We start from the raw sequence: 18,432 nt of genomic DNA on the forward strand, positions 1-18,432 counted from the left end.
TCTGTACTAGTATCATATCTTCTGCTCTAGTGTTGGTCAAAAGTCATATATATAAGACGGCTAATGAATCGACTTTTTGGTGGTTATCGGCTATACTTCTATACATACATTGTTTCCGGTAAGATTCTCTGCAATTTACAGTCTCTTGAGCACATCGTTCAGAACCTCCTGGGTAGTGGCCTTTCCACCCATGTCAGGAGAGAGGAACTTGCCCTCGTCCAGATTGGCGTCAACGGCACCGTAAATCTTGGCAGCGGCCTGCTCCTCACCCAGAAACTCGAGCATCAGAGCGACACTGCGCAGAGTAGCGATGGGGTTGGCGATGCCCTTGCCCTCGATGTCGGGAGCACTGCCGTGGCAGGGCTCACCAATAGCGAAACCATCCCCAACGTTGGCGCTGGGCACGAGACCCAAGCTGCCAACCAGAGCAGCAGCACCGTCGGACAGAATATCGCCGTACAGGTTAGGGGCAACAATCACATCGTAGTACTCGGGCTGACGGAAGAGCTTGTAGACCATGGAGTCGACAATCTGCTCCTCCACCTCAACAGAGGAAAAGCGCTCCGCGGCGAGAGCCTTGCGGGCGGTCTCACGGAAGAGACCGTCTGTCTGCGACAGGACGTTGGACTTGTGGGTGATGGTCACCATGGGCTTGGTGCGGAGAGCAGAGTTGCCAGCGGTGTCACGGATCTTCTGACGGCGGAGGGCAATTTCTCCCGCAATGGTGGAGATCCGGCTCGAGGCACGCTCGGAGATTCGCTTGATCGCCTCGGCAACCTTGCCGTTGGGGGTGTCCTTGGTTGTCTCTTCCTTCACGTAGAGATCCTCGGTATTTTCACGCACGATGACGAGATCAATGGGCTTGCCGCCGCTCCCGGCGGTAGTCTTGACAGGACGCACATTGGCGTAGAGGTCCAGCTTCTTGCGGAGAGCGACAATGGGGGAGGAGTAGCCGGCGACCTTGGTGCTGGGGGAGCTATTCAAAGACTGTCAGGTTGAAGATCTGAAGCTTCCTGCTATATGGACAACCGACCTGACAGCTCCGAACAGGGCACCGTCACACTCCTTCCTCAGCGTCTCGACGGTCTTGTCGGGCAGAGCGGTACCTGTCCGCTTGAAGGTGTCGAAGCCAGCATCGAGGTCGACGAAGCTGAACTTGAGGTTCAGAGAAGCCGGAAGCGACTCCAACACCCGTCTACCGGCCTATTCACATTAATTGAGTCAGATTCTACCCTGCTGTGCTGTTTCTGGTCTGTAGCTGCGACATACCGGAATGACCTCCCGTCCGATACCGTCTCCGGGAATGAGACCTGATGGTGCGAAGTGTCAGTCTGAAGGGTATTTTGAAGTTCAAGAAGGATTCAATTGACCTATGCGAAGAGTTCTAGCAGCTGCCATTGTGAAATTATGGGTATTGTGTGACTCCTCTTTTTCCCCGAGTCGAAAAAGAGTTCCGTTCTACGGAGCCCGCAATCGGAGCGGAAATGCTGGGGATTATTAGTATGCCGCATGCGACCGCAGGAAGAATATTGTTCCGTGGGACTATAGTCATAACCGGGGAAATGGGTATCACAACGGCGTCATTTTCTTCAGAGCTAAGACATCGATTGAAGATAGGACTGATAACGATGGCAAAAGGTCCTTTGTGGCAGTCTCAATGTCTCATCTCGGCTTGGGACGTTCAGGTGATTTTTCATCAACGTTGCAGTCTTCACCTAAGCCCAAACCAGCCGTTGTTATACTCAACTAATAAGTGTGACAGAGATACTGGCGGTGAGAATCGAGTCTGGTGTGGCCATCCATGGAAAGAAGCGCGGGAAGCCAGTCCAAGCCAAATCCGAGACTGGTGCACGGAGAGATATCTGAGTCGTCGGTCTGATACTCTCACCTGTTCCCCTTCAAAGGAAGCTGCGGTCGTCTACGTTGTGTATCCGGTATCACTGCTTCCTGAAAATGATACTAACAGCTTGGAGAATTGCCCTGGAGGCATTGCTTCTCATTTATGCAAGTCGAGCAGATGACTACTCCTGCGTTGCAGACAATCCGTGTGATCTCGCTGCTCGTGAATAAAGTGATGCTATCCCTGATCCAGGAAGGACCATAATCTCTCTGGATCAGGGTCGACAGCAATGACGTGGGCAATAATTTCAGCATCTCTAGTACCGTTTCCCGCGCAGCAACAGTCAACAAGCTGCTCTATCCTATGAGATCTCACTTCTCGGTAGACTCGTTGTGTAGTTGAGCTCATCGTCCATTGCTGTCTCCCTACCGTTGTCCCAAAACTCAACGCGTGCTTACGAGAGGATATGGCAAGGCTGGAGAAGATGTTGGGTGATGTTCAGGGAGATATATAGTGCCCTTACTGAGTAGATCATCTGACGCTTGCGATAAGCCGCTGAAACTTCTGCGTTTGATGCTTGAAATTGATCAATATCTTTCTCTATAAATCAAAGACATCAGAATGTCAGATTCTGCCTCATCATTCGTGGAGTCAGCTGCATCTGTCCAGGTACAGCGCGTATCTGTCTAGGTAATGTTTGAGTCGCTGGCAAGGGACGGATAATGACGCCATTTGGCCGTGTTCAACCATAGATCGGGTCGCTCTTTAAGGCAGGGAGTAAACAACATAGCGTCAGATTCAATAGTGGCTGGAACTATCAGTCCCTTGTATCCTTGACTTGTTTTCCTCTGCTAGAGACTATCCACCTAGATAGATAGAGACTAAAAAGAAGTACTCAATCTGTCCTTTAATCCTTTAATCTTGAATTATTAATAAAATGCCACAGAAATGCGCCGAAATTACTTAAGTTGAAGCCGCGGCTCCGCCCCCTGAAACAGCTGCCTCAGGCTTCCCCTGCCCGCATCTTCTCCCGGCAACTTCTCTGACTCTGACTCTCCTTTTCCTGTATCACCACTCACGATCATTGTTATTGTTATTGTCAGGCCCATCATCTATCAGGTATCATTACCATGTTGTATTTCAAAAGTCTCGATCTGTCTCAAAGCCATTGACAACTGTTCCTCACAGAGTCCTAGCCTCTCTACCGTGGAGTCTGTTTATATCACGTCTACCCGCCCCCTCCCTCGTCCAGCCTGCGTTTCAGACCTCCTTGCCATCTGGCCTTTTCGCAAAGCCCTACAAGGCTCGAACTCATAATCTATCTAACCCTCTTGTGAATATCCCACCAGAGTTGTGACAGAGACCAAGGCATCGAGTTTGATTTCCTACTATCGCGTCGTCTGGTCTATGTCTCTGATTTAGCTCTCCGCGCGTCGACTCCTTGTCGCTTTCCAACACCATGACGGACACAGGGGCGCATCCTGGTGTGCGAAGCTTGCTGGCCAGATTCGAGAACAATAATCAAAACAGCACCGCCTCTCCACCTCCGCGTGGTCGATCGCCGATCGGGTCGGATCACGCAGGAACCTCACGGCCTCTCTCCAAGGTGCGCGCAAGTTTCATATCCGTGGATAGAGCGTCTCAAGGAAGTCCGGTCTCGGGGCTCAGGAGCCCAGGCAGTCCCATCGACGGTGTGGCGCCTCCATCTAGGGTGAGAAGTTTCAACTCGGAAGACTTCGAAGCGGTTCTAAAGAGCTCTGACTCCTCGTCTTCTCCGAGAAACGGTCTCAACGCCGCGGAAAAGCCTGCTGCTGATCAGCCTCCAAAAAATGCTTCGACCGAGACCCTGAATAAGGCACAAACAGCAACGCAAACCAGCGCTGGCGATGTGTCCCAGAGGGAGAAGACAATGTCGGCACCACATACCTCAACGGAGACAGCCCCAGCTAAGCCAGCACATAAGCCGACGAAAGCAATTACCAAGCGACCTTCGAACGTCCACATTGGCAAGACTAACTCTGCTACCAAATCATCGTCCGCGGCTGCCCCAAGATCGCCAGCCCATCCACGCACACCAACCTCTCCCGCTAAACCGAGCACCGACAGGACCTCTAGACTGGCGCACTCTGCCAAGGCAGCCGCGACGAAGGATGACCACACTGCACCTACTCGAACTGCAGCCCACAAGCCGAGTCGGGTATCTCTGAATACTACAACCAAGACTGCCACACGCCCCGTCCGTGCTTCAATGCCCGCGCGCGAATCCACCAAGCCAGCCACGACCGATGACAGGAATACCCGCCCCAAATCACCGGCCAGGCCCCCCCGCCTGCCACCATCGAAGACGGCTTCTTCTCTATCCTCTACCGCCAAAGGAGGGGCCGGCCCCGGCCTGACCAGGAAGCCATCCACTCTGAAGAAAGCGGTCAATGCCAGTCAATCGCGGGCAACGACACCCACGGCTGCCAGTGTTCGTAAGCAAGCGTCTCGCCCGTCTCCTCCTGGCCATTCAGGTACCGACCGCCCACATTCTCGGGCTAGCAACGCAAGCACCAAGCCGGTCGATGATAGCTTCCTAGCTAGAATGATGCGTCCTACGGCAAGTTCCGCCAGCAAGGTACATGATAAAGTCGAAATCAAAAGCCCTCCTCCAACTTCCAAGCCTGCCAGAGCCCCCAGAACAGTCGCCTCCAGGACCGATATTCGAGCAGCTCGGCCGCCGAAAGAGAAAACCGAGTCAGAAAAGAATAAGAGAGACAAGGCGCACCCTGCCTCCTCTGTACCGCCAGATTCTAAAAAGGAATTACAAGCTGCTCCAGTATTGAAAGAGGCCTGCGAAGAGCAAGATGTAAAGCCTGAGGCTGATGTCTATGACCAAGCGCCCAAGCCAGTCTCGGAAGATGTTGAAAAGCCTGTCGAGGAACCCACAGCGAGCGCTGAAGTCGAGAAGGAGTCAGAAGAAGATGCCTCCATTGAGCCTGTGACCACTCCCACTTCAGATGCGCCGCTTGGAGAGACTGCGACATCCAAGGTTGATGAACCAGCTGAACAGTCCTTGGAAGCAATTGCCGAGCAATCCGCAGATGTGGATCAAAAGAAGACTGAGGAATTGGTTACCCCAGTCTCTTATACAGTCGTTTCAGAGACAGTCGAAGCTTCAGCAGAGGATACTAGCAACCCTGCTCCCGTTGAGGCAAAGGAACACTTGGCAAGTGAACTTCCCGCTGAGCCTGAAATGGAACAGCTGGCCGAGCACTCTGTAATCATCCCAGCTGAAACGGAACCCAAGACCGATGACGTCGCTGTTGAGATGGAGAATCTGACCATCAGTTAAGCAAGGCAAGGGCAAACCCGACTCAGGTCTTGCATGGGACGTTGAGCTATCTCAACCCTCATCTTCTCATTCTATTCTTCTTATCTTTCTGGCTTACCTACTCACCTATGATTGTTGTTTGCAACACGGGTAGATATTCCCTTCGTGCGGTTAGCTTGCGGTGTTTTACTTTTTCTGGCCTTACCTTGTGGTTGTCGTTGGTTACCAGGAAGGCATTATTCTGTTTTTCTGCTTGATCAGGATCGACGGTGCTTGTCGGAGCATACAGTTGGTGGAGTTGCTTTCAGGTTTCTGTTTACCTCAGCGTCATTGCATCCCATACTGGCATTTGTACTGAGTAGGAGTACTTCTAGGTTCATATCTTGTGCATTTCAACTTTAACTCTTGTGTTATTTTATTTTATTTTTTTCTCCTTCTACCTGCAAGGGCTCAGCTTCCTTCTCTTCTTGTGCATACTGATCATCGTCTCTACACATTGATCTTTTGATTGGCAGACGCCTCAAGTGTTGGAGATAATGTCTAATCTTACTCGTTTATGTGCAAGTAATTCTTGAGAGACCTCTGCTAGGCAAAAATTATGATATGGTATGGATTGCTGGATGACTAGTATCATGTACCTCGCAATGCAGATTTAGTGAGGTCAATCTTAATCGCCATGCTTGAAGGGCTACTGCCACCCCCAGGTAACGCCGTCTGGAAAACACTCTCAATACTCAACCATATCCATCCGGTCTAGAGTCGCTTCTCAAGTTTCTTCAGGAACCTGTTCACACTACTTTCCACCCGAGACGCACCGTCCTCGAACTTTCGCGAGCGCTGTCCCGGGTTCTGCGTGGCTTTCTGCGCATACTTCTGAGAATGGGAATTGGCCTCCGCCTCGGTCGGTCGGTACAGTTGTTTATGCACGTCATAGTCATAGTTCGGCGCTGCGGGCTGCGGGGCTGGTTGGTAGGAGTAGTTGGAATAGCCGCCGATCGGGGGCGGGGGAGACGTAGGCTCGATTTGAGGTTGGGATTGAACTTGGGGCTGGACCTGGGGATTGGAGCCGTAGAGGCTTTGCCCGTGCGCGTGGAGATGGGCGTTTGGATCCACGGGGGGCGGGGCGAAGGAAATTGCTCCCGGCTGGGTTCCGGGTTGACCTGTACCACCTCCTGCGAGGAAGGCCGGGGTGTACGATGGGACTCCTGGCGGGCTCTGCATGGATGATTGGGAGGAAAAGGAGCCTGAGTGCGTGAGTCCAGCGCTTGGGGGAGGTGAGGCGTAGCTTCCGGGGAGAGAGTAGGGGAGTGCTTGACTCGGCGGAGGTCCGTAGCCTCCTCCTCCTGAGATCTGGGAGGGAGGTGTCATTGGAGCGCCGTTATCTGCTGCTGCTGCTGCTAGTAGTCCTGTGCCGTCCGCGGCGTCTACCGGCGGTGGTGTTTTCTCCCGGTGCTGGATCGGTTCCGGTGCGGCGGGGGCGGCCGGGTTGTATGGTAAGGGTGCGAATTGGGTGGTGTCTTGCTGCTTTTCAAGCGCGGGTTGGGTCATCGTATGTGTTTGTTGTGCACCAACCGGAGGGGGAGGAGGAATAGCGGCTTGAGCTGTGGCACGTTGGGACGCAGGAGTAGAGACCGCTTCTGATCGAGAGTTGCGAGTTTGTCCATTCTGATATGCAGGATCCGTGATCGCCACGTTCTCTAGCTGCTGAACGACGGAACTGACCGTAGAGTCTGCTGGAGCCGGATAGGGATGCCGATCTGTCTCAATCTGCGATTGCAACAAATATCGTTCCACCAGATTTAAGAATTCATTTGCATCATCCAGAGTCCAGAAGTAGATGTCTAGCGTATGAAGCCGGTGAAGGTCTGTGCTTCCGACTTGCGGGCCACTTAGAGGTAATTGCCATGCGTACGGATTGTGACTTGGCGGAGGTGGGAAGTCCTCCGAGGTCTGTTGACTGTACCCATCTACAGTCAGGGTGCACAGGGTTGGAAACCTGGTGGAATGGCGCAGATGAATATGATCCAACGCTGGGGAGAGGTTAGCACTTTTGTTGTCGAACACAATGAGGGAACTGACATCCATTGAATGCATCCTGATCTGAAGTCCCAGGATTGTTGGCAACTTCGATTCTTAGCTTCTGCTGAGACGGATTGTGATAGAGATAGAAATATGAGCCCTTATCGAACCGATGATATTGAGGCTTGGGAGTAGGAGCTGTAAAATAACAATGGATATCGGCGAAACTGCCAATTCCTCGAATCAGTTATTTGCATATTCCCGCAGCTTGGTATCGTCCTCTGCGGGGTAGTTGAACTACTTACACGGTCAGCACACGCTCTTCACCTGGTAAAGGAGGCATAATGTTCTAGGTATAGTAGAACAGAGGGAACCGGGGACAGGACAGAAGAGAAGAAACAGGTAGAAGCATGAAGGACGAAAAAATATGGCCGAGTAACACTAACTATATAGCTCTCTACTCAGAGGAGGGGACGACTTACTTGACCTCTAGAATGCAGCGTTTTGACGCCGAGCAGCCACGACGGCGCTTCGATACGGAGAATGGAGGACGATGATTAGCCGAGACCGTTGTTAGTATGTATACATCCTCACAGTGGATTGGATGGACCGATGATGTGACTACTGTATGCCTCAGGCATCAACATGTCATCTGCTCGGAGCGGAGTCGGCTACAAGGTTTCTCCGAAAATTTCATCTGAGCTTCCGCATCTTCTGGAGATTCTCTACTACAGCGCAGTCATTAATAGTTTAGCGACATTGTCATTGACCCGACTACGTTGTGATTGAGATCCAAAAGTAATTGAAGCTGCTTCAGGTAATTTTTCACCCCTCAGTTTGTGCAGAGCGACCCATGTGTTGACACTATATCGCCGGCACCAGAGTTGTCCACCCGCTAGTACTTTGCGCTCTTTGTGACGATACCCACGGCCCCTGCTGGGCCATTTCTCTGATTTTCAAGACCTCAAAATGTCTCTCGTCAATCTCGCTCACGTCTGCTCGCATTTGAACAATGCATCCAAGGCCCGTCTTGGTCTCACATCGATTCCTCACAGCAACCTACACCTGAAGTTATGCCTTGCCCTTCAAAACTCCGGCTACGTTTCCTCCGTCGTCCGCGGAGGTCCGACACCTCCTCCGCCCCATATTCTTCTTGGTCATCCTGCGGCGAATGATGAAGTCGAAGGCATCGAGCCACTGACACAGGCTAACATTGCCTCGAGACGACTGTGGCTGGGATTGAAGTACTGGCAGAGTGAACCGGTGCTGGGAAAAATGAGCATGATCAGCAAGCCTACGAGAAGAATCACAATCGATGTTGCTGGACTCCGACGTGTGATCCGCGGCGAGAAGAGTGATTATGTGGAAGGGTTACGGTCACCCGGCGAAAGCTTGTACCTCTCCACAGATAGAGGCGTCTTGGAGGCGAGGGAGTGTGTTGAAAAGAAGATTGGAGGATTGGTTCTCTGCAGGGTCCGCTAGAGAAGCGACGTTGAAAGGACAAGAGAAGGCAGCTATATCTCGCCTTCATGTGCGTTTTCTGTACATTGTGTGATTTGCATTGAATCCGGAGTTTGGTTGGTCGCAATGTTTCCTCCCATGCTTGATTATACCGCGATTGTTGGGGTGGATGCCTTGGTCCAGGGCTTTGTATAGTAACTTTCTTAGAACTCTTCATGTACTACCTATTCCCATCCATGATCTAACCAAAAGTCTCGTTAGGTTTTTCGTCCCCATTTCTGAACGATTTGTGAGAGACCAAGTGTTTCATAGAAATCCCAGCCGATATTTTGATGTTTATATTGTGATGCACGTGCCCTGTCCTCGGTTCTTTCCCGCCACTTTTTATTGACGAGCTTGGATCATCCCTTGAGTGAATGCATTGTTTGTGGGCAGCCGATCGATCGCAACATGCTTGATACAGATTCTGGGGATCTGGTTCACAGCGACTTTTCAAGTGGCCAACAAGTGACTCAACCAAGCCTTCCTCTATCTATTACTAGGCATAGCTCGCACGTCCTTTCTAGGCTTGTCTCAGCCGGTCGAGGGGTGGACTTCCTTCATGATAACGTTGAATATGGGAGAGGACACAGCGGTGCTTAAGAAAGTCTTGATATCTGGCGGAACTGGCTTTGTGGGTGCAGCTATTGCCCGCGCAGTGTCAGAGAAGCATCCGGAGTGTGCTATCGTCATTATCGACCTCAATCAACCTGGACCTACTCATGCAATTCCAGAAGATGTTTTGTTCATCCGAGTTGACATCACCGACTCAGATGAAGTTTGCAAAGTAATCCAGCAGGAAGAACCGGACATTGTTATCCATACCGCTGGAATAGTTCCAGTTCTCAGTGAGCGGTTTGGACGAAGACTCGAGAGTCAAGTCAGAAAGATCAATGTCGACGGCACGAAGAATATGCTCACAGCTGCCAAAGCTGCCAAAGCAAGAGGTTTCATTTATACCAGCACCTGTTGTGTTTTGACGGATGATATGTGCATGCCTTATGCAAATATTGACGAGCGATGGCCCATACCCCATTCGTCTCTCATTTATGGCGAATCCAAGGTTCCGTCCGCGTTCAACGCTGTCATGCTTTGATTTGTGGATGCTCGTCGGCTAACTAGCATGGCTTGTTTGTAATATTTAGGCTGCCGCAGAAGCTCTGGTGCTTCGAGAGTCGAGCGACACAATGGCCACATGTTCCCTTCGGCCATCGGTGCTCTGCGGGCCTGGTGACTATCAACTACTGCCTGCGATACATGCATGCATTGCCAAGGGCGAGACTCCCTTTGTCATCGGAGACGGCTTCAATCTGTGGGACGTTACCTATGTCACCAACGTTGCAGACGCACATGTTCTGGCCGCCGAGAACTTAATGACCTCCAAAACTGCGGCCGGTGAGGCGTTCTTCATCCAGAACAACGAGCCCATCACATTTCGAGACTTTTGTCTGGCAGTATGGTCTCATTTCGGTCATATTCCGCCATTCGAGATCCACATTCCTCAACCATTGGCTTACATAGCTGGCTTTGTGTCCGAATGCTCGACATGGATGTCCGGTACCACGCCGACTTTGAGCCGTGGAAGTGTGAAAGATGCATGCTCAACCCGGTATGCTAGTGGAGAGAAAGCAAGACGGATCTTAGGGTATGAGGCTCGTATCGGAATCGAGGAAGGTATACGACTGAGCTGCGAGGTAAGTGCATAATGTTGTTCACATCCTGCAGCAATACTCTCTTTGTTCTTCCCAGCTCTGAGATTCTCATTTGCCCAAACTACTAGGATTACGCCTGTCGTCTTGGAATTGAACTACCCACGCCTACAAGTTTACAGCAGAGACAATGAAAAAGCGCTTCGCCTTTGCGCAATATCAAATTATGTGGTCATATCACACCGGTTTACAGGCGGCAATGCACGGCGCTCAGATCGTTCATACAAAGTTTCAAGGTATGAGAATTGTGGACTACAGACCGTTGCTGTTCGTCTGGGTCTTCGCTGAGCCGCAAGTGGTTGTCAGTACTCTCGCAGTCATCCCTTCATATATTCATTATATGAACCAACCGCTTTTAGAACCTCTTCTCCATATCTGATAGTGGCAATTGCTTCAGGTATAGATTCAAAGATAAAGGCATATCAGAGTCGTCCTGTCCCATCATCTCGAACGCCTAATATCTCACATTTGTTCTCAAGAAGATTGATCGGCGCATATCATCACATACTCACACTTAGGCCGCCTAATGATTTCAGGTTCTAGATGTAAACAATTAGTAACACAAATGGGAGCTGCCAATGCGTTGGCCCGAGGCTTGGGCGGCCAGGCATGCAGCGACTTGTATGCCCAATGTCTTCAGGAATCAATCATCTTCGGGCAAGGAATGAAGATCCATGTTTGATTCAAGCCCAAATTCCAATTTCAGGCCGTCAGTCAGCTAGGAAGTATCATAAGTATCGCTTATTGTTCTTAATCAAGGATGATTTGGATGATTCCCCAATGGTAATCATCCAGAACGGGTGAAGCCCAAGGTATCCATTGGGCCTTTCAGTGGAAAACAATGGGTGGTAACTTGATCAACAAGCCAGAATGTATAACAGAGGCAATTATTAAGTGGAAAAGCGAGGTTTACTCAGTGAACGGAATGAAGCACGGCCAAGAGGGAAGACGAGGCCAACTGGGATCGAGGTAGAAGGTCACGGAGGCAGCGTTACCTAATCGGGACGAACCAGTATCCATCCATCAGTCCTCCATCACCAAACCCACATTCTCCATTCATCAAGCCATCGACTTCATCCGAGTTGTTCAATAGGACCAAGTCAGCAAACTCACCCGCAAATGCAGCGCTTCAGTTATTGTATTGACCCCCATAGGCCCAAGCCTCCCGCTGCCTAGTGGACAAATGCCCTGAGATTGCTGCCCAAACGTCCAAAACTCTATGCGTCATGGATCCTTTTGCTCTTCTCCCCACTTCTTTTTCCTCAGATTCAACCTCGAATGAGCATAGATCATCACGCGGAGGTGATGGGGCTTTGAACTTGGGCAAGATACCTCCAAGGAGTCTATCCATGGCCATACTCTCCGGCTTATGGCAGCGTATCCACCTGATCCATCTGTGAGACAACCTGTGCAGGATCCAATAATGATGCACTTCAGCTGCTTGTTCGGCTGGCGATAATGATTGCCAATTGTTGTCAGTGGCGCTCGCCATCCGATTGATCCTTGTAGAAATGGCACAGTGCAGAGCACTCATCAACTCCTGATCCGTGGACTAATTCAAGCGGGCCATTTCTGGACTTCGATCCTAGTACTTCGCGCTTATCGAGCACAGGTAATCAGGTATAGTCTACTTTTCATCCTCCGGACAGGGACGGTACTCTTCTTCGAGTCTTCCTTTCGTTTGTTGCCACTGATGTGGGGTTCTTCATGTCTTACCTGTCTTCAGTGACTTGAGACCTCGAAAGAGATCCAGGAGCTTATCTGTCGTGTTGTCGATTGGCTTCTCAGCCAGCTTTTTTTGGTCTTCTTCGTCCTATTAAACAGCGGCTGTTCTCCCTCTATTCAGACACATCGCTGGACGGTTTCGAGCATTGAGTGACGGCTCTTCAACATTCTCCATAGTCAATCCTTCACCTCAGCTTCGTGACTCTTTCATCGTTGGCATCATGTCACCGGTCCTTCCTCCTCTTTTGATGCCCATGTCTTCGGGCCTCAGCTCCTTTTCTGGAGCAACGTCAAGCAGCGGCTCTCGGTCGTTCTCCATTAGCAGCGATTCTGAATCCTGGCCTCACCATAGGTAATTTCTGATATACACCGTCAACAATCTGCCTATTTCCCTCTTTGCCCGTTGTGAATCTTGCAAAGAGAAACTCACACTCGCTAGTGGTATGGTGCCTCCCAGGCCACACATTTACGGGACTTCGGCTGAGGCACCGATAATTTATCAGCAAAGGTAACCAAATCCCTCAGAACGATCGTCCACATACCATACTTCACTGATGTTCCTGTTGTGCTGAGACTGTTTTGCTTTCTCGGCTCAGTGCAAAAAGATGCTTTCCGCCTCCTCGTGAATATGCTCCGATGGATACTCAGATTTCCACCTCAAGCGGTCCAAAGCAACCGTCGCCGGATTTTGACTTTCGTATGGCGTACGGTGGGCTGCCAGGAATTTCGCACAGCCAAGGGGGTATGCCTTTCTCGCCTGTTGCGTCGCTACCGCGCCCAGGTACACTGTATCAGGATTGGGACCATCCTGCGCGTCTCCCCGCAGAATCACTGAGGCATGATTACGAATTGGCCAAGCCCATGGAGACACAGGAGTACCTCATCGAGAGAAATAGCCGGCGTAATGCTGAAAAGGTGAAGGCCACTACACGGTACCACTCTCAGAGACGACCCTCGAACCGTGACGAGTTTGACGGACCCCATCAGTTGCTGAAGCCACCATCCCTGCGCGTCATTGAGGAGCAGGGCAGAGAGCTCCCTCATCTTCCTACTAATCTTGATGTTTCAGAGCAAGATCGAATCTTGAACGCAGTTAATGACCGCTTGTCGCAGTGTGCATTTGACTTTGTTGCCAAGTACCAGTTCCCCATCCCGTTGGAAGCAGACAAGAGAGAGGTGAGGATTCCCTCGGACCGCGAATGGACCGAGTGGGTATATCTCTTGAAAAGGCTGGCCACCAAGCGCCGCATACCTGCCCGGGTTCTTTACAATGGCCAGATCAAACAATTTGTGACAGTATTGGAAAATTCCCTGGAAATGAGACATGCTGCCAAACATCAGTCCAGACCCATCAAGGATGATCGCAATGTGCTCCAGCTCATCTCAGCCGGCACACAGGTTGCCAAAATGCTCAAAGATGCCAGTGCCATGGAATATCTGGACAAACTTTATGTTGATACCGAAAAACGTATTCATGATCGGCGCAGTCGGCGCGTGAAATTCGCCAGCCCTTGAATTAGTCCTGGATTTTGTCATTTTTCTTTATCTTATGGATGTCGCCACGATATGGCCTGTTTCTTCTCATCCTAAAGGAATATCCGTTGGAAGCCATGATGTCCCTCCGGTCCCATGGAATCATCCTAAATTACTCCCCGGCGCCCCTGGAGATGCCCTTCCATTTCCCCGGATGGTCTTTATTCATACCTTACTAACCGCATGGATGGCCTAAAGGACTTTTTTCCGCTTGATCCTGATGGACACAATGATACTCAGCGCTCCAGGTTTGGTTGTGATCCAACTTTTCATTCTCCCAAAGGCGTGAAATTGAGATATCAATGGTGATTGACCCAGTCAGAGGGTCTAATGAATGTGCGTTGTCTTTGTACCGTTCTACTGGGTGGCCCAACCTCTTTGCATCTGGAGTTCGCACTCTACCTGTCTAATGGCCGGGGAACTCTGTCACCTGAGTACACTACTCAATCCGTGTGTCCTTCCCCTCAACCATGGCCCGTGTTTCCTGTACACTACAAGAGCGGATAATTGGCAGCGGTCTGTTGTTGCCATGTGAGTCCATTGACTGGCGGGAAGTTGTCGTTTCTGAGCTTGTTGTTATTGCTTTGTCCATGTACCCTTGTCGTTGAGGGATGATTGCCCCTTGTTTGAATCTATGTGCTGTTTCTTGTTGACTCGGTCTGACCATATTATCTTCTCGATCATGGCCCAGTTCACAGTCTTCAGAGGTATGTCACCCACGCCATTTTCCGCCTCCGTGTTTTGGAGGGAAATTCCAAAGGACCAAAAAGTCGAACAAAAATGTAGACATCATGACACTCACCAAAACGACCAGTCTGGGTTTCGACCAGTGCCTTCTCGGTGCAGCCATTGACTGTAAACGAGATATGATTCCGCTACATCACCTGGCCAGCATGTTTTGAAATTTTCAGGAGTACGTACTAGTTGTGTCATATTAGATGTACACGCTCACAGCACAGGACACTACTCAGAACAGGTGAAGAGGAGAAAGACGTGAGATACATCGCCATCAAGCGTAGGCAATTAGGCGGAACAACCTCACCCAGATGCTACTCAGGCGCCGCAGGGAGTAGCGCAAGAGACCAAGCGGCGAATACTGCCGTGGGTTCTTCCAGATCATGTACCCGATCACTCCTACCGTAGGAATGACGGTAGTTGCAAGTCCCAAACCGAGGACCTTGCCCTGCCATCGAACAGATCGGGTTACTTCGGAGTACCGTTGATTGCTGAAACTCACTCGCGAATACTGTGTTTGCCAGCCTAGGCTGGGAACGTAGCGGTCGAGTGTCTCTTCAATTGACTTGCGAAGTTTGTATAGAGGAGTCTTGACTCCCCACCGCATCTCGAGGTAGTTTTCCTTGGACAGGTCGTTGATGGCGTGCACGTCCGCACAGCGCTGGTCGGTGTATGCTTGGAATGCTTTAGCGCGCGCTTCTCTACGAGCTTCCAGGCTTGCGTCTAAATCGTAACTGCCATGCTTATCCAGAAATTCGAACAAGACACGAATGTCCTCAAGTCCGGCGTTGAGGCCTTGGCCGTAGAAGGGTAGGACGGCGTGCGCGGCGTCGCCCACAATGGCGATACTGGAGTTATAATGGTGAGGCTTGCATTTGAGGCTGATCAAAGGAAGGTGGGGGTTGGTCGCGAACTGCTCCTGCAGATCGTCCGGAGAGATGAGTTCCGGACAAACCCCGGGAAAATGGTCATTGAAGGACTCGACCAATTTCTGCGGCGAGCTTCCTAGAAGCGTATAGTGCGCGGCGGGCGCAAACAACGTGCATGTGAAGGACTTGTCTGCGGATGGGAGGGCGATGAACATGAATTCCCTTCCAGGCCAGATATGCAGGTGGTTGGGGGAGATGCGGAAGTCGCCATCCTCGGTTGGAGGAATGCGGAACTCGCACCACAATGTATCGATGTACTCCTGCTGATAATCCACCCGGGCAAATTTCATCATGTGGTATCTTGCCGCGGAATGAGCTCCATCCGCTCCGATCATGAAGTCAAAGTCCACTTCGATCTCTGGCACGCGGTTCGCAGAGTTTGGAAGTGGAGCCTCGCCGGGCAAACGACGTTCGAACCACGCTTTGCGCGCATGGAAGTCGGCCCCGGTCAGTTTATGATTGAAGAAGAGCTTCACATTAGGTGTGCGCTCCAGCTCATCGAGTAGCGCATTGTTCAAGGTACTTCTGTCGACAGCATTGATGGCCTATTGGTTGTGTTGGTAATGGCTCACGTGATATGAGCATGGAAACTACTTACACGGCCATGGACATCGTATGCCTGCGCAGCTTCCCACAGTCGCCCGTGGTCTCTGCCGTGGATCATCCGTCCATACATTGGAATCGTGCCTCGGAGGACGTTGTTGATGAGGTCCTCCCGGTTAGAGTGCTTCATGGCGGTAATTCCACGCTCAGACAAAGCCAAATTGATGGACTTTGTGAAATTCAGTGGAATTGTCGAAGGATCACGAAGATCTATCACTTGATCAGCAGCTGCAGCATGCAGGGATGGATATGGAAGCAAGGTGCAACATCATCGGCTATGCATACCAGGTGCAAGGTAGGAATGTAGCACAAAGCATCAGTTTGTACATCGTACATTGTACACACAGTCATGTTCAGAACTGTGTTGCCATTGTACAAACATTGCCAATTTCAATGAAAAGATAAGAACCTACCTCCACGCAATTCATAGACTTCGACCTCATCACCTCTGGCTGCGGCATACAGAGCTGCCAGCGACCCCACCGGACCAGCTCCGACGACAACAAGCTTTTGCTTCTTCCGTACAGTATCCGCCATGATGAACGAGGCCACGGCTTGAGAGATCTATCAGAGAAGGATTATTTGACACTTCTTGTGAAAGTATTGCTGCTTCTCTGCGAGCTCATACGATGCGTCATATCGTCTCATCTGGGACTGGGAGTCTGGGAGAACGATCTACGGTCGGAAAAGCGCGGTTGGACCTTACCCGATCTGGAATTTAAACTCTCAGCCTCCGCAATGTAATGGTCGCGCTTCTGCACTAGTCTCCTTTCGGATATGGTTGGGTCGGTCATGCGCTAAGACAAATATGGCTTAGTGTTTTTGATAAACTTGATAACTTACGGTAATTTTTCCTGCTGCCGCCTGCGACGCATTACCATCAAATTATATCGCCTTTGAGGATAAGATACCCAAGTTCCCTTACCCTTCCCCTCTTTCGCCTTCTTCAGTAAATACGTCTCTCATTTCTCCATTGACTGTTCCATTGTGCGCCAATATGGCAGCTGAAGTTGCGACCCGGAAATGTATGGGTGTGGAATGCGAGAACAATGCCGGAAGTTTGCAGTGTCCAACCTGCTTGAAGATGGGCACCGATAGCTTCTTCTGCTCGCAAGATTGTTTCAAGCGGAGCTGGGTAGGCTGCCTTGCGTGACCGATAAGGTCCACGTGTGTTGCTCTAGTCTTATTGTCTGTTATGTACTGACTCGTCCGATCAGAGTGAGCACAAGGCCATCCACAAATCGAAGAGTAATATCCTGTCCAACCTCTTCCCTCCAAAGGTAGTTTCTGAACCTGATCCAGCCACGGGACATTTCAACCCTTTCCCTTCGTTCCAATTCACCGGATCTCTGAGACCTGTCTATCCTCTGTCTCCCATGCGAACGGTTCCCAAGTCGATCCCTCACCCCGACTACGCCAAAGATGGTATCCCTCGGTCAGAGCAGAAGTTTGTCGGTCGTCACAACATCACCATATTGAATAAGGAACAGCAAGAAGGAATGAGGAAGGTCTGCCGTCTGGCTCGAGAGGTGCTGGACATTGCCGCTCGGGAGGTCAGACCAGGTGTTACGACCGACTACATCGATGAGGTTGTGCACAAGGCATGCTTAGAGCGTAATGTAAGTGACTTCGTTGTTGTTCTGAAAGAGCAAAGGAAATGGTCCCATTCTAATTCGTCGGCAGTCCTATCCTTCGCCTCTCAACTACATGCATTTCCCTAAATCCGTATGTACATCCATCAACGAGACAATCTGTCACGGCATCCCCGACCAGCGCCCCCTCGAGGATGGAGACATCATCAACATTGACGTTACCCTGTATCACAATGGCTTCCACGGCGATCTCAACGAGACGTACTACGTTGGCGATAAGGCTCGTGCGAACCCAGACGCGGTTCGCGTTGTGGAAACTTCTCGAGAATGCCTGGAGAAATCGATTGAATTGGTTAAGCCCGGCATGCTCTTCAGAGAACCAGGCAACGTCATTGAAAAGCTTGCAAAGAGCCGGAACTGCAGTGTGGTCAAGACCTACTGTGGCCATGGCATCAACCAGCTGTTCCACTGTGCTCCCAACGTTCCCCACTACGCAAAGAACAAGGCTGTCGGAACGGCCAAGCCTGGCATGTGCTTCACCATCGAACCCATGATCAACATCGGTACTCACCGTGATCGGACGTGGCCTGATGACTGGACCAGCACTACGGCGGACGGTTCCTTGTCTGCGCAATTTGAGCATACTCTTCTCGTCACTGAGGATGGTGTGGAAGTTCTGACTGCTCGTCTGCCTGATTCGCCCGGTGGACCCATTCCCATGCCGGTCACTGAGGATGCGAAGACGGCCGAGAGTTGATGTGCATTATCTGTACCCTACATGACTAAAAGCATTCACGACTTGAGGTTATGTCTCAACTCAATACCTGATAGATCATGAGACTAATTTTATGCTGGTGATACGCTCTGTTGAACGAAGCCGCTGTACGACACATGTAGTCCTTCTACCTTACAGATAGCTGAGGAAGTGAGTCAA

The 18,432-nt window shown here is 50.8% G+C and overlaps 7 protein-coding genes across 7 annotated transcripts; 4 read left to right on the forward strand and 3 right to left on the reverse strand.

The window, feature by feature from the left end:
• Positions 1-135: 135 nt before the first annotated feature.
• Positions 136-1,398, reverse strand: lysB (homoisocitrate dehydrogenase lysB; the record flags this gene model as incomplete). The annotated part of the gene is made up of 4 exons (XM_026757191.1): positions 136-976; positions 1,034-1,203; positions 1,270-1,310; positions 1,371-1,398. 4 exons carry the CDS (start codon positions 1,396-1,398, stop codon positions 136-138), a joined length of 1,080 nt encoding a protein of 359 aa, XP_026612994.1.
• Positions 1,399-3,299: 1,901 nt separating this feature from the next.
• CDV56_103892 (uncharacterized protein) lies at positions 3,300-5,174 on the forward strand (the record flags this gene model as incomplete). Its single annotated transcript, XM_026757511.1, has 1 exon — positions 3,300-5,174. One exon carries the CDS (start codon positions 3,300-3,302, stop codon positions 5,172-5,174), a length of 1,875 nt encoding a protein of 624 aa, XP_026612995.1.
• A 732-nt stretch (positions 5,175-5,906) lies between these two features.
• CDV56_104154 (uncharacterized protein) lies at positions 5,907-7,515 on the reverse strand (the record flags this gene model as incomplete). Its single annotated transcript, XM_026757773.1, has 3 exons — positions 5,907-7,183; positions 7,233-7,399; positions 7,478-7,515. The coding sequence occupies 3 exons, from the start codon at positions 7,513-7,515 to the stop codon at positions 5,907-5,909; spliced, it is 1,482 nt and encodes a 493-aa protein (XP_026612996.1).
• Positions 7,516-8,141: 626 nt separating this feature from the next.
• On the forward strand, positions 8,142-8,654 carry CDV56_104379 (mitochondrial 37S ribosomal protein uS8m; the record flags this gene model as incomplete). Its single annotated transcript, XM_026757998.1, has 1 exon — positions 8,142-8,654. The coding sequence occupies one exon, from the start codon at positions 8,142-8,144 to the stop codon at positions 8,652-8,654; it is 513 nt and encodes a 170-aa protein (XP_026612997.1).
• Positions 8,655-9,249: 595 nt separating this feature from the next.
• On the forward strand, positions 9,250-13,621 carry CDV56_104485 (uncharacterized protein; the record flags this gene model as incomplete). The annotated part of the gene is made up of 3 exons (XM_026758104.1): positions 9,250-9,756; positions 9,818-10,366; positions 12,755-13,621. The coding sequence occupies 3 exons, from the start codon at positions 9,250-9,252 to the stop codon at positions 13,619-13,621; spliced, it is 1,923 nt and encodes a 640-aa protein (XP_026612998.1).
• A 1,027-nt stretch (positions 13,622-14,648) lies between these two features.
• Positions 14,649-16,443, reverse strand: bna4 (kynurenine 3-monooxygenase; the record flags this gene model as incomplete). Its single annotated transcript, XM_026758565.1, has 3 exons — positions 14,649-15,848; positions 15,902-16,116; positions 16,320-16,443. 3 exons carry the CDS (start codon positions 16,441-16,443, stop codon positions 14,649-14,651), a joined length of 1,539 nt encoding a protein of 512 aa, XP_026612999.1.
• Positions 16,444-16,903: 460 nt separating this feature from the next.
• Positions 16,904-18,255, forward strand: FMA1 (methionine aminopeptidase MAP1; the record flags this gene model as incomplete). Its single annotated transcript, XM_026758734.1, has 3 exons — positions 16,904-17,041; positions 17,124-17,525; positions 17,590-18,255. 3 exons carry the CDS (start codon positions 16,904-16,906, stop codon positions 18,253-18,255), a joined length of 1,206 nt encoding a protein of 401 aa, XP_026613000.1.
• Between the last annotated feature and the right edge of the window lie 177 nt (positions 18,256-18,432).

This window comes from Aspergillus thermomutatus (assembly GCF_002237265.1).
Source record: "Aspergillus thermomutatus strain HMR AF 39 chromosome Unknown NODE_146, whole genome shotgun sequence".
In the NCBI taxonomy this organism is placed as follows: domain Eukaryota; kingdom Fungi; phylum Ascomycota; class Eurotiomycetes; order Eurotiales; family Aspergillaceae; genus Aspergillus; species Aspergillus thermomutatus.